Source organism: Lagopus leucura, unplaced genomic scaffold (assembly GCF_019238085.1).
Source record: "Lagopus leucura isolate 7727_CA_CO unplaced genomic scaffold, USGS_WTPT01 Super-Scaffold_100004, whole genome shotgun sequence".
Taxonomy (NCBI): Eukaryota; Metazoa; Chordata; class Aves; order Galliformes; family Phasianidae; genus Lagopus; species Lagopus leucura.
Genome location: NW_024962264.1, coordinates 44190794 through 44204054, shown reverse-complemented (window position 1 = coordinate 44204054; position 13261 = coordinate 44190794). Strand labels below are relative to the sequence as shown.

The 13261-nt window shown below is 41.6% G+C and overlaps 2 protein-coding genes across 2 annotated transcripts in view; one reads left to right on the top strand and one right to left on the bottom strand.

Annotated features, from left to right (window-relative positions):
* The window catches only part of PPAT (phosphoribosyl pyrophosphate amidotransferase), a 42459-nt gene extending 39462 nt beyond the window's left edge, over window positions 1-2997 (bottom strand). Inside the window, exon 1 of the mRNA XM_042871892.1 lies at window positions 2832-2997. Within this exon, the coding sequence (XP_042727826.1) occupies window positions 2832-2959 (128 nt within the window). The 5' untranslated portion in view covers window positions 2960-2997. The remainder of the gene's footprint in view (window positions 1-2831) is intronic.
* A 319-nt stretch (window positions 2998-3316) lies between these two features.
* On the top strand, window positions 3317-10396 carry LOC122180323 (multifunctional protein ADE2). Its single transcript, XM_042871893.1, has 9 exons — window positions 3317-3424; window positions 3926-4123; window positions 5235-5413; window positions 5773-5952; window positions 6042-6155; window positions 6915-6998; window positions 7137-7317; window positions 8416-8574; window positions 9235-10396. Exons 1-9 carry the CDS (start codon window positions 3406-3408, stop codon window positions 9399-9401), a joined length of 1281 nt encoding a protein of 426 aa, XP_042727827.1. The 5' UTR covers window positions 3317-3405; the 3' UTR covers window positions 9402-10396.
* The last annotated feature ends 2865 nt before the right edge of the window (window positions 10397-13261 follow it).

The window sequence follows — 13261 nt, the reverse complement described above, 5'->3', positions numbered from 1 at the left end:
TAGAATGTGCCAAGATCAGATGAAAATCGCTTAAAAATGGTTTGAAGTTAAATTGGGACTGTGTTCTTAGTGCAGGGAAGGCCTTGATTAGTGTGCAAGTAGGAATACACTCAGTTTTTGTTTCAGTTCACAGTACATGACTATAAAGCCAATAAAAAGCCATATACTGCCTTCTGCTTTAAAGAAGTGCAAATTTAAGCTCCAAATTCAGGCAGCTGTTTTTTCATTAGAGAGGAAAAACAAACAAACAAACAAACAAGAAACTTAGAAGTTGTTGCTCATGTCAATGCAGTGAGATCCCAAGTCTGTCTTTCATGTTGTGCCTGCTTGTGGGCTCACTGCAGAACCCAGCTGACACATATACCTGACTTCATGCAAATGAGTTTCAGTGGTAGAAAGAGCACCATTCAAATACATGCATTTGAACTCATGCTAAAATATTTTCCTGGAGCAATCCAGTGTACTGAGTTTTAAGTTTTCAGTTGTAAAGATCCTCACTGAACTAAATCTCTCCAGTGTCTGACTATCTTTCTAACACTGTAAAAATCTCACCTCATTTTAGGCCACTTAGCACAAAAAGCAAAGCCCTTCACATTGCTGAAAACAACTGTATCAGGACATTAAGCACAAAGAATTCATGCCATGTGTTCTTGTGTCATGTAACAAAAACTCTACGCATACAGATATGATTTCAAAGACCAGAAATTATAACGACTTCCCAATAGCTTTCTCTTTTTTTGTGGGTCATCTCAAGAATGCCTGAAGATCCTAATTTTTAAAATCCAAGATGAATTAAAGGACAATTTCTGACATGTATAGCACAGGAATAATCAGCAATGTAGAAGAATTGTGACCGCACCCATCTCAAGCCAGTAGTCACTACCTACACATCCCCACTAATTTCAATGTGAGGCCTGAAGACTATATGTTCCATTGGACAATGAAAGCTATTAGTTGCTGAGGGCATGGTTAGGACTATCCATTAATATTTACCGCATCCCTTTCATATTTAACCCCCTCAAAAGGAATATGGCTAAGAGACACTTCTTAGCTTTTCAGTTTAAAAGAACAGTCTTAACAGATTTTACCAATGCAGTTAATGCTATATATCTGATTCTTGGTTTTCAAGAAGTGTTCCAAAAAGAAGTAAGAACAAATTTGGTACCCTATTATCTCTGGAAAGGGGATGGAACCTTTTGCTACACCTCACAGCAGAATGCTAAGGAGAAATACAGAGAGGATGAACAGAAATGGTAAAGAAGGAAAGGGGAAAATTAACATCTCAGCTATACAACACTTCTATTGACTGCTTGCAAACGTGTAACAAGTTGCATGGACTTTCACTTTACAGTGAAAGTAAGCAAGTTTCCTTTTACATATGCATCAAAATTTATGTCTCCAAGAAAGCAGCCTTTAAAATCTTTGACTTATATTGAGTTAAGAGATCAGAATCAGAGGCAGGGTCTGTATGCCTTTATTCTGTAGTTTTGTATAACTTGCAAACTGCTTACAGCTTCAGCCACAACATTAGTATTACTATCATATAAGATGCCACAGGAGATATTTGATATTAAAGAGCTCATGGAAATCAAATAGAACTGTCAAGTATCCATTAGAAAAAGAGAGGAAAAAAACTATTTTTTGAAAATTGTGAAACATGGTTGTAGTAAACATTGAGAGAGTACGTTGCAAAGTGATGAAAATACATCGTTTTATTTCCAACTAAGAAAATTCATCCATGTCCAGCAGTGTGACTATAAGCATAAATGAACTAGGATGTTTTTCCAGGCTCTTTACAGAAAAATGGCTCAACCAAAAATGAGGCCACTGATCACAGTATATATCGGTATAACCTCCAGCTGCTGGCTTCATTCCTTGCATTCTGCAGCTTTATCATTCCCAATAAAAATGATTTTGATGGACACTGACAAACATGTATAGTTCACAAATGATACACCTGCAACCCAAAGAAGACTGTTAGGATGTAAGCGTGATGTAGGGGTGCAGCATTTTACCTGTAATGTATATGAGACTCAGATCTAACAGAAAAACGGATTGTATTTTCTACTGTTGATCCAAACCAAATTCGGAGCAACCCTTACATGTTTGTGACCTCAAAAATGTAGAGAACAAATTTGTGCATGTGTACTTAGAGCAGCACGCCTTCCCGAGTTGCCATGCATGTGAATGTTGCCTACCGTCCAGCAAGAGGAAGTTAAGCAATATTGTGCAGGTGTTCGCAAGCCAGCAGCCAGACACAGCATGTGCGTGTGAGCCTGTGCGGGTGCTCCCACGAGGAGGTCGCACTTTCCACAATGAATCGCAGCGAATGCAGCTTCCTTTACACAGCCATATGTCTCTCAGGTAGACGGCGAGTTTTATTTTATTATTATGATACATCTGAACGGTTACGCCTAAGAGGAGCTTGAAACTCCTCGAGAACCGTTCTGTTTCTGTAGATTCAGGTCGGCGGGACTGCATTTAGGCACGAGCATCTCGCACAACGCCGGGCATGGCATGGCAGAGCAGGGAGTCGCTAAGGCAGCCGCGGGGCGGCCGGGCCGGGCGCATCCCTGCCGCCTTCCCGCGCGGCCCAGGGTCGGGAGGAGCGCAAAGCCGGTCCGGGGCGATGCCGCTTCCGAAGCGTGCCCGGGAGCAGCTCCGAGGCCCAGGGAGGCTGCTCGGCCGGTGCGGGATCGGGCCGGGCCGGACAGGCCCCCAGCCGCACAGTTCCCTCCTCCGCCGTCGGCAGGACGGCCCGGCCCAGTGCCCGGCCCCGCGCTAACTTCCCCCCTCAGGGTGCGCCGTCCGAGCGGCCGCGTCCCCCTTACCTGTGCTGCAGCCCCACCAGCCCCAGCGTGATCACATGGGGCACGTCCAGTTCGGTGGGCCACACGCCGGAGGCGATGCAGCCGAACACGCCGCATTCTTCGCGGATGCCCAGCTCCTCCAGCTCCATGGCGGCACGTGGCGGCGGGGCCCGGCCCGGCCCGCTCCGGCGGATCCCTCCCGCGCGCTCCTACGGACGCCGCGCGCAGCCAACAGCGCCGCGCCGCGCGGAGCCGCGGGTACCCTGCCGGGCGGCCTCCTCATTTACATGCGTGGGGGGCCTCCGGCCTCGCTCCCCGCCCGGCCCCCTCTCCGCTCTCCACCCCTCGCCCCGCCGCCGGCACGGCGGGGAGCCGGCATTGGCCGAGGCGTGGGACGGGGCAGCGCTCGCTCGGGGGTGGGGATGGAGGGGCGCGGGTCGGCCCCGCCGCGTTGGGCGGCGATTGGCGCGCGGGCTTCGCCGCCCCGCCTGCCCGCCCCTTCCGCCGGGCCCTTCTTACTCCCGCCGCGGGCTGGCCGCGTGTGCTCAGCTCTTCTCCTGTGCCCTAGGTGCCCGTCGCCGCCGCAGTCATCGCCATGGCCCCCGCCGCCTCAGGTAACGCGCGCCGCGACCGTTGGGTGCCGATGGGGTGGCGGTCGCGGGGAGGAGGGCGTGGGAGCGGGAGTCGGAACCGCGTTACCGCGCTCCCCGTTGGGCCGTCTGCAGAAAAGTTTCTCTTTGCGACGCCGTCTTCTAACCGTTTCTCGTTCCCTCGCCCCAGAGGTGGAGGTGCCGCTATCCGCGTCCCGGAGGAGCGGAGGCGGAGCGTGGGCGGTGAGTCCCGCGGTCCCGGAGCCGAAAAGCTCCGCGCCTCGCTGCCGTCGCGGTCGGAGCGCTGCGGGGCGTGTCGCTCAGCTGCGCTTCTGGGCTTCGGAGTCTGGAAAACGGTGAAAAAGTTGTGAAAGGGGCTTCCGCCGTACCAAGCCCTCCAGGCAGCGCCCGCAGCCCCGGGCAGCGTGTGGAGATGGCGCTGGGGCTGGTTGCGCCTCTCACGCGAGCTGACGTACGCGACCAAAACTCGCATCTAAAATGCTCTTAATTTTACTTTTTCTCTAGAACTGAAACTTGGTAAAAAAGTTAATGAAGGTAAAACGAAAGAAGTGTATGAGCTGCCGGATATCCCGGGATGCGTTCTGATGCAGTCCAAGGACCAAATAACGGCGGGGAATGCCGCCAGGAAGGACCGGATGGAAGGGAAGGCTGCCATCTCCAACACCACCACCAGCTGCGTGTTCCAGCTGCTGCAGGAAGCAGGTTTGTATTGCAGAGGTGGAATTAATGCCTGCATGCTGCACGTGTTGTTACTCAACACTGCAGATTCCATGCTCCTCCTTAGCCTCCCTGAAGGCTCTGATATGTTTTGTTCAGACTTAATTTTCAGTTCACCTTTTGTCTCTGACACTACAGAGCTGGGTGGGTGGCCCAGTCATTTGGAACATGAGAGTATTTGGCATAATCTTCTGACCACGTGGTAGAGGTTCTACCCTAGTCTGAATGTAGCCCTGGACCTCCCTTTTGCTGCTCAGTCCCAGCTGATGTAAAAACTGTATGATCTATTATAAAAAGTAATAAATTTTAGTCAGTCGGCAAAGTCAGCTAGTGTGTTCCATGTGTGAGAAAGAGAAAGAAGGCCTCTGTAGAATTACATCTACTTCTGTACAAGTAGTTCTTAAAGCATTAGCAGATACTGAGGTCTTCTGCAGATTGGTGAAGAGGAGTGCATGATTGGGTCATTTGGTATAACCTCCAGCTGCTGGCTTCCCTGGGAAGCCTGTTGTTGTTGCGCGAGTTAAATACTTTGCCTAAGTTTGTATGGCCAGTAATTAACCTAATAATTTAAATATCCAATAGCCTATGGGTATAGTATGAGTTTTAAATGCTAAGAAGGTGCCTCAAAGATTTTTAAGTGGCTTTTATTTGGTAGCTTCTGGCACTATAGAGTAAATTCCGGTTGCATTTTAAAGCAACAAAATAATTTCCAGGATTCTTTCTATTCTGGTTTGATTATTTGAGGGCATAAATTGCAGATAACGTGAATGTCTTATTGTAGAAGTTTGTTTGCTTTTCGCAACTCTTCTTAACCTTAACTTCTTCAAAGGTGGTAGTTCAACAAATTCTGTTAAAGTTTTTCTTTCCTTTATAATGGAACCAGTGTGAGCCTTTGAAAAGCACATATAACAAGGGGGGGGGGGGGGGGGGAAAAAGCCCTTTTCTTAGGCTTAAAATACCCTAAAGAGATTCACTTCATCCTTTAAGTACAATGAAGTGCAAGATTTTGTTGTGCTTAAACTTAGTTCCTTGTGACTCTTGATTCAACTGTGGAATTTGCCTACTAATGAAACTAAGCTGCCATCCTTCTATTTAGGAATCAAAACAGCTTTTGTCAGGAAACAGAGTGACACCGCTTTCATAGCAGCTCACTGTGAAATGATCCCAATTGAATGGGTCTGCAGAAGAATTGCTACTGGCTCTTTCCTCAAAAGAAACCCTGGTGTCAAAGAAGGCTATAAGTTTTACCCACCTAAAATTGAGATGTTTTACAAGGTAAGTTGCTCTCTTGTGGTGAGAATCAAACTTAGAGATAAAACTCTGTAGTATCTTATTAAAAATGCTAATGGATAAGAGGTTGCACTGACTGACCTCCTTTTAAGGAGTAACTAGTTCAGGTATTCTGATGTTTTCGTGTGTTCTCATCGATACAATAATGGCTCACAAAGCCATCAAAGAATAACAAGCCAAATTATATAAAGTAGATAACTCCAAGTGCTTTTGAAAATGCTGAACGGTAAAGAGTATATTTAAGTTGTTTTTTGTTTTTTTTAAAGCAATAACGTTATTTTCTAATGGCTAATTTTCCCTTATAGCAACTGAACTTACATGCTTTATGTTTGGTTCCTTAACAGGATGATGCTAATAATGATCCACAGTGGTCTGAGGAGCAGCTAATTGAAGCAAAATTCTCTTTTGCTGGACTTACTATTGGCAAGACTGAAGTAGATATTATGGCTCGTTCTACTCAAGCTATTTTTGAGATCCTGGAAAAATCATGGCAGCCCCAAAACTGCACTCTGGTGGACCTGAAGGTATGAAAATCTGATTTCCCGTGATCCTAATTTTGACAGGAAAACATATTGCTATAGTTCCTTACAGAAGCTTCTTATTGTCTTTATAGATTGAATTTGGTGTTAATATTTTGACCAAAGAAATTGTTCTTGCTGATGTTATTGATAATGATTCATGGAGACTGTGGCCATCAGGAGACAGAAGCCAGCAGAAGGACAAACAGGTAACATGTTGGTCTTTAAATTTTAAGTCAGCGGGAAAGGAGAAGGATTAAGAAAAATAACGTTCCACCTTTTAGTTAAGCATCTGTTTCTGTTTTCTTTAAATAGTGGGGGAGAGTAGGGAAGCAGGGGTGTTACTTCATTGTCATCAAACTTAAAGCAGTTCTGCTCTCTGATTTATTGTATTACTGAATGAATCATGTCGTGGCATCCTCAAGTGAATTGCTCTGAATGTACTTTTATTCATCTTCCTAAAATAAGGTGCATGGTAACATCATGCAGAACCTTGGTTGGCTAGTGCAGTGCTGCTGCAGGCAATCAAATCACTGCAAATTCCAACTTCAAATTGGTTGTTTCCCTAAGCTTACCCACCCAGAAGCTATTGAAACCTTGATAGCCCTGTGGCAAAAAGCTTTCCATGTTACAAGTGGCCATGAATTCTAATGTAGTTTGTTGTTTTTTTTTTTTTCCTTGCTTCAATATCCATGTTTAAAAGAAATAATCACATCCACTCAAACTCTTATTTTCATAGAATTAAAGACTTTGCTCTTTGCTCTTTTCTACGTAAAGAAAAAAAGACTCACTTTAGAATCTCTCCTGTAACTGTACCAATGTCAGCTCATCTTCTTTCCTTGAAATGGCATAAATGCCTCAGTTGGGGTATTTTTAGCAAAAAGAATTGTTTTGTGCACCTGAAGCAAAAGATCAGCTTTAACTCTTGCTTTTGTTTTTTTGTGGGCTTTTTTTTTTTTCCTGTTCAGTCCTATCGAGACCTGAAGGAAGTGACTCCTGAAGCACTGCAGATGGTTAAGAGAAACTTTGAATGGGTTGCAGAAAGAGTAGAGGTATTTTCTGCTGGCTTTTTTCTTTTAATGAACAGTGTATGTGGTCTTTGATAACTGTCTTCAGTCTCTTGACTGTTTTTTTTCTCTCCTTTTTTTTGCCTTCTTCCTTCTGTCTTCTCCCTTAATTCTTTCTTGTAGCTGCTTCTGAAAACAAAGAGCCAAGGTAGAGTTGTGGTATTGATGGGATCTACTTCTGACCTTGGCCACTGTGAGAAAATAAAGAAGGCATGTGCAACCTTTGGAATTCCTTGTGAGTTAAGAGTAACCTCTGCTCACAAAGGGCCAGATGAAACTCTGAGAATCAAAGCAGAATATGAAGGTAGGTGTCAAAGAACTAATGAATGAGAATGAGCAGTATCATGTACAGAAATGACTTGTCAACTTAAGTATCTCTGTAGGCTTTTTCCAGAATTTTTTTGCTTGTTGAACACAGCAATAAGCTGTTACAGTGCAGTTCTACTCTTGTTAATTACATGATAGATAGTAGACTGCACTAAGCAATTACAAAGTAACATACTGTCTCAGAGCTTCCATTATTCAAGAGCTTGAACTCTGATCATATCTCACTACTGAACTTCTTTGCCCAAGCCTTGATTGTGCTAATACCTGCATCAGTAGGAAGATACTACAGTAAATATATTTCTGAAACAGGGAAGAATGGTGGTTTCCTCTAGCTGACTATAAATGTTCTTTGCTTACCTACAACACAGATGATGTTGCCATCATCCTACCCATTTGTTGAAAATGTTCGATCATTTTCTTATGCAATGAGAAAAATACTTGATTTTAATTCAGATTTTTACTAAGAAAACTTGACTTTTCTTTGAAATGGTTTATAGGCTAGCAGAGAAGAGATAAAAAATTAACTTGTAGGAATATTCCTTACACAGGAAAAAAATTAGCATTTGGTGACAGGAGGAAGCAGTTACATTGGGTCAAAAGGACAAACATGGTAATCACAGCTGAGATTCACTTATTTTGAGATGAATTAAGACTACAGAAAAAAAAAACCCTATAGTTTAACACTTCAGCCAGAACTTAGCTGACTAAATCCCTCACTTTTAAATGTTGCTCTTTCCAAAAGCAAAGCAGCACCCATTCCTCTGATACTTTCTCTCAAGCAGAGGCAGAGTAAGTCATGCTAACTTGTTCAGTTATGGTAAATAGTATCTGGGTTTTAAGGCTGTAAGATCAGTTGTTTCTGCGAAGGGGAAAAATCAGCATAAATTTTAGTGCTGTGTAACGGAATGAAAGAAGTTAACTGCAAACTGAAGAACTGTATGCTCAGATAAAACTCCAGAAAAGAAAGTGGGAGGAAACAAGATGGACTGCCCTGCATGTGGCAAGGGGTTGGAGATTGATGATCCTTCTGTGTGACTGCCTATTTTTTATTTATTTATTTTTTTTCCCCTGCAAGGAGATGGAATCCCAACTGTGTTTGTTGCAGTAGCTGGCAGAAGCAATGGTTTAGGACCAGTAATGTCTGGTAACACTGCTTATCCTGTTGTCAACTGTCCCCCCCTCTCATCTGACTGGGGTGCTCAGGATGTGTGGTCTTCTCTCAGACTGCCCAGTGGTAAGATGATCTTCAGCATGTGCAATTGTACAGACCTAGCTATAGTTATTTTATCATAAACATGTACATGCACTGTTTGAAACAGTGGTTTGATCAGTACTGAACAGTCTCTAGAAATCTTCTGCATGCAATCTTTGTCTGGGCTTTTTGCAGCTGAGAAGTCAAAGAGATTATGTACAAATACTCCTTAGAAAGATATGATCCTTTGCTTATCTTTGCTAAATAATTTGAGTTTGAAAGAGGAGTTAGTAACAATGGGAAGCTGTTGTTTCTGCTTATATTACTCCATTTTTCTTCAGTAAATTTACTGTGATGAAAGATCGAATAACTTCTTTCTCTACAATTAGCTTGACTTCTACAGCAGTGTATTGCTACCATATGAATTCTGATCAGTTAGTGACTAGAACAGGTATTTGGCAACTTACAGGCCCAGCAGCCTGTTAACCTCTTTCCTCATAAACTTATTGCTATGCTGGCTTTGGGTTTCAAATGCCATGGTGAGAGAAGTATTGAGACGTTTGACACTTCAGTAGCTTTAAAACTAAATCACATGCCTCTTGAGGGCTGAAAGAAGCACTGTCTTAAACAGTCATTTAGAGGCAACGTTTTGCTTGTGCTTATAAAATGTTTTTTGAAAGTAGCATTCTGCTTTCTTTGCAGGTCTTGGCTGTCCTACTACTTTGTCACCTGAAGGAGCTGCTCAGTTTGCTGCTCAGATTTTTGGGTTAAACAACCACTTGGTATGGGCCAAACTGCGATCAAACATGTTAAATACATGGATCTCCTTGAAACAGGCTGACAAAAAATTGCGGGAGTGCACCTTGTAAGTCCAACAAGTAATTACTCCTAGCTAGACAAAGATAAGGGTGTGCACATGCATTTGCATCAGGATTTGCAGTTGTATGATGTGAGAAATCTTTTCATACAGAAGGAAGCATCTTTAGAGCAGCAGATAAGTTTGCTGTGTCCTCATCCCTCTCATGTATTTTTTTTTTAGTATAACCACTTAGTAAAAGATGAGAATATTTTAGATATCTTTCTGTTGTTGCAAAATAGTGCTGTTCTGCTCTTTATTGTATACTGTTAACTACTGATGATGGTTTTGTCAACATAATTTGTGTGATTTAAATAGAAATCCATTTTTTTTCTGTAAAAGTAACATTTTCACATAGTAATAATGTATGTCCTGAAGCTTATTAACTCAATGGGACTGCTAACTAAAACTAGTGCTGATACTGTTCTGCTTGTAATAATGGTATGCTTTCTTTTAGCAATAAAATGGCAACATGCTGTATTAATAAGAAAATAGGCTAAGAATGAGTAAGAGCCTGAAAGAAATAATTGCCTTATTTAAAAAAAACATATATTTTTTCATGTGTACATGTGTGTATGTATATACACCCCATCAATAACTTCATTATATAACTTCTCAAATTAACAGTTCTCTTGTTTGTGACAAACTCTAATTTTGAATGGAACCATAACTAGGCTTGTTGCCTACTTGCTGTATAACTCTTGACTAGTCCAGTCTTTGCCCTTCAAATACTAGGCAGATCTACTGTGGATGTATGTGATGCTGTCAAATTATCCTCATACACATCAATGTATCTATATTCCCTCATTCTGTTTCCATGGGAGATATACTGAACTGAAGGTGGGAACAAATAGTAAAGCAACAGAATACCAGGGGCAAGCCTAAGCATGACTGTCTTGTCTTTGCACATAATATTCTTCAAAATAGGTACTGATTCCAAGAAATATGCAATTACTCAATGTATGTACAACTTATGCTTTTATAATTAAATAAACTATTTAATTCAAAGTTGCCTTGTGGAGACTTGATAAGATACACAATAAGTCATCAGCTCTTAAGGTACAGTAAACACTTGTAAAATAACCTTATGTATTAAGCCAGCATAAAGTAGTAGATAATGTTGCTTACTGTTAGAAGAAGCCCTGTTGCTTTTTCATAAAATAAAGTTTTACTAGTGTGTAGCTCATATTTACTTAATGAGGGTAAACTGGATTGATTTCTGCTGTTCTTGGCCTTCACATGAAGGACCACATCTTCTGTGTAGCTATAGCAGAGCTCCAAATAGTGCTGTCTTTCAGAGTTGAGTGCAGCCTTCTTAAATTGATCAAAGCCTACACTGAAGCAAAACAACTCTACCTCTTTGTGTAGTTTTGAGGGGAATGTGTTTTGTTTTTTTTTTTTTTTTTTTAAACAACTTGAAGCTAGTTAGTGACAAAAAGGTTGAAATTTCATGGTAAAATATCTTTGCAATAAAAACTAGTAGTGGGGCTATGCTCTGTGTAGTGTCTCATTTCTTATATCAAATCACTTTCACCCTGATTATACTAACTTCGTTTGTAAACACTGACAACCTGTGTTAGGCATGAGCATGTTAAGTGCTTCAGTTGCCATGGAAAAGGTCATTCTTCAGTTTTTGAGTGTTTTTCCTTTCTTGCAGTCTGTACTAAATCCTCAAAAGTGAGGCCCCGTTTGTGAAGTTGCCTTGCAAAAAGTATTCACTGTAGTTAGCACTGATGATGTATTGCTGAAAGCAGCAGAGAAAACCTGCACTGGCAGTTGCTGATATTAAGATTGCCCTAGAATGGGGCAAATCAACTGTTTAATATAAAATTCTTCCTAAAGTTCTTGCTATGAAAGGCAAGCACTTCCCATTGGTTAAAAACAAACAAAAACCCAACACCTTAAGTGCTTGTATCATTGTAAAACAAATAAAAACCCTATAATGGAGAGGTTACTCAAGTTTATTTGCATTTTTCAAGTTGGGATACCCACAGTAAAAATCTGTGAAACTTCAGACTCTCCATGAGATCATGTCATCTTCAGCAGAGTTACCTGTTCTCCTGGAGTAATTTTTATAAGGTAGCAGCAAGCAGAGGGAAATACTGACAGCAGGACTTGTAATACAACCTCAGCTGCTGCAGGTACAGGTAAGTGGTCCTTAGTCTTTAATAACAAATTCACTTCCAATAATACCCCCAAGCCCCACTCTGTAAAAACATTCAAAGGGAAAAAAAGGCAATGATAAGTAGCATCTGAATATGGATAGAATTGTAAGGAATAAGTTGATGTGCTTGGAGCAGTGACCTTGCTTTTATGAGTATGGCATAAAGGCATGCTGTTTTTTTATACTTTTTTTCCCTCCTGAAAGCTAATTGGGCAATTCATTCCCAAAGAAAAACTACATCTGTTCCCTCAACAGAGGGAGAGCACATAGCTGATTGATTTACAAAAACAAACCCTACATATAAAGCCCCTGCATAGTTCAAGTGCCCCTAGAACTGAGTTGCAGTCCCAGCTCCATATTTCATTTCAAATTTAAGTACTTGCAGGATTATGTAATTGTTGCATAATCTGACAGGGACCTGAAGCCTTTGGGCATGGTTTTAGTAGCTAAGTTTCCCTACCACTTAAGCATCTGCTGCTGTGCTTGTGCAGAAGCATTTTAGGTCTTTACAGGGCAGAACAAATAAGCTTGCTCATTTAAGGCATGTCAGGATACACAAAATCACTACTACAGATAAGTTATCAAAGCATACCTATCCATTCAAAATATGAGACACATCCTATACGTCACAACAGTCACCTGGGTTATAAGCAAATAAATCCCTTCTCTACTGGGTAGAAAAAAGTTCAGCTTCGTCCTATCTTAGAAGGGTACTTTATGACAAGCATTTGGGAGACCTACACTAAAGAAAGATCTCCGTTTCCTCTTCTAGCACTGTTTCTATTTGTTTCTTTAAAAACTGCAATAGAAGTTGAACGTCACAGTGCTGTGGCTACCTGTAGAGCTTTGGGTTTCTTCAGCCATGTAGCAGGCCTTGGCTTTCTCTTTTATTATCTTACTTCTGTATCTGTTTCTGTATGAAAAAGATTAGGACTTGGAAATACCTTGAGTTTTCTGAAACAATTAATTCCAGAAACAACACATTTCTCTCTCTCCCTCTCTTCTGATAACAGATGTCATCAACAGCAGGAGGATACCTGAGAGAAAAATAATACAGCAAAACTGCTGCCAAAAGCTCAACAAGTGCTTGAGAATATCAAGCACCAGGTTTGAGTCTTTTCAAGGATCAAGTCTTAAACAGAAAGGAAGAGGCTGGCATTTATCAGAACTTGGAGCTTCTAAAAATTCCAGAATTTCAACCAACAGAGGGCAGCAGGTTGGAACATTTGCTAAGTATACAACAGAGAATGTACTACGGTAGCCCCAACAAGTACTCCTAACAAAATGCTGTCTGATGAAAGGAAGATGAAGAAAAAAAGAACAGGAAAAAAGGGAAACCGAAACTTACAACACTGTCAAGGGAAAAGCCATTTTGCCAAGCCCACTGTATAGCTCTGTGTTAAGAAAAATGTTTACCTAGCTGACAGATTAGGAAGTTTTGAATACAAGGAGCCAACTCTCACAAAACAAAAAAGTTTTTCAAGATGCCAAGTTCCAAAGTTCTATTTGGATTTAACAAATTGTGACTGTATTTGCCTTAATATAGCACAGATCCCTGTCCTGAATTCTCCCTTACATCATTTCATTTTTAAGGCATCTAAACATCTAGCAAATGGCTACCTTCCTAGTTACTACAAGTTCATTTTCAGCCTTTATACATATATATATATATATACATATATAAAATATATATATATACATATATAAAA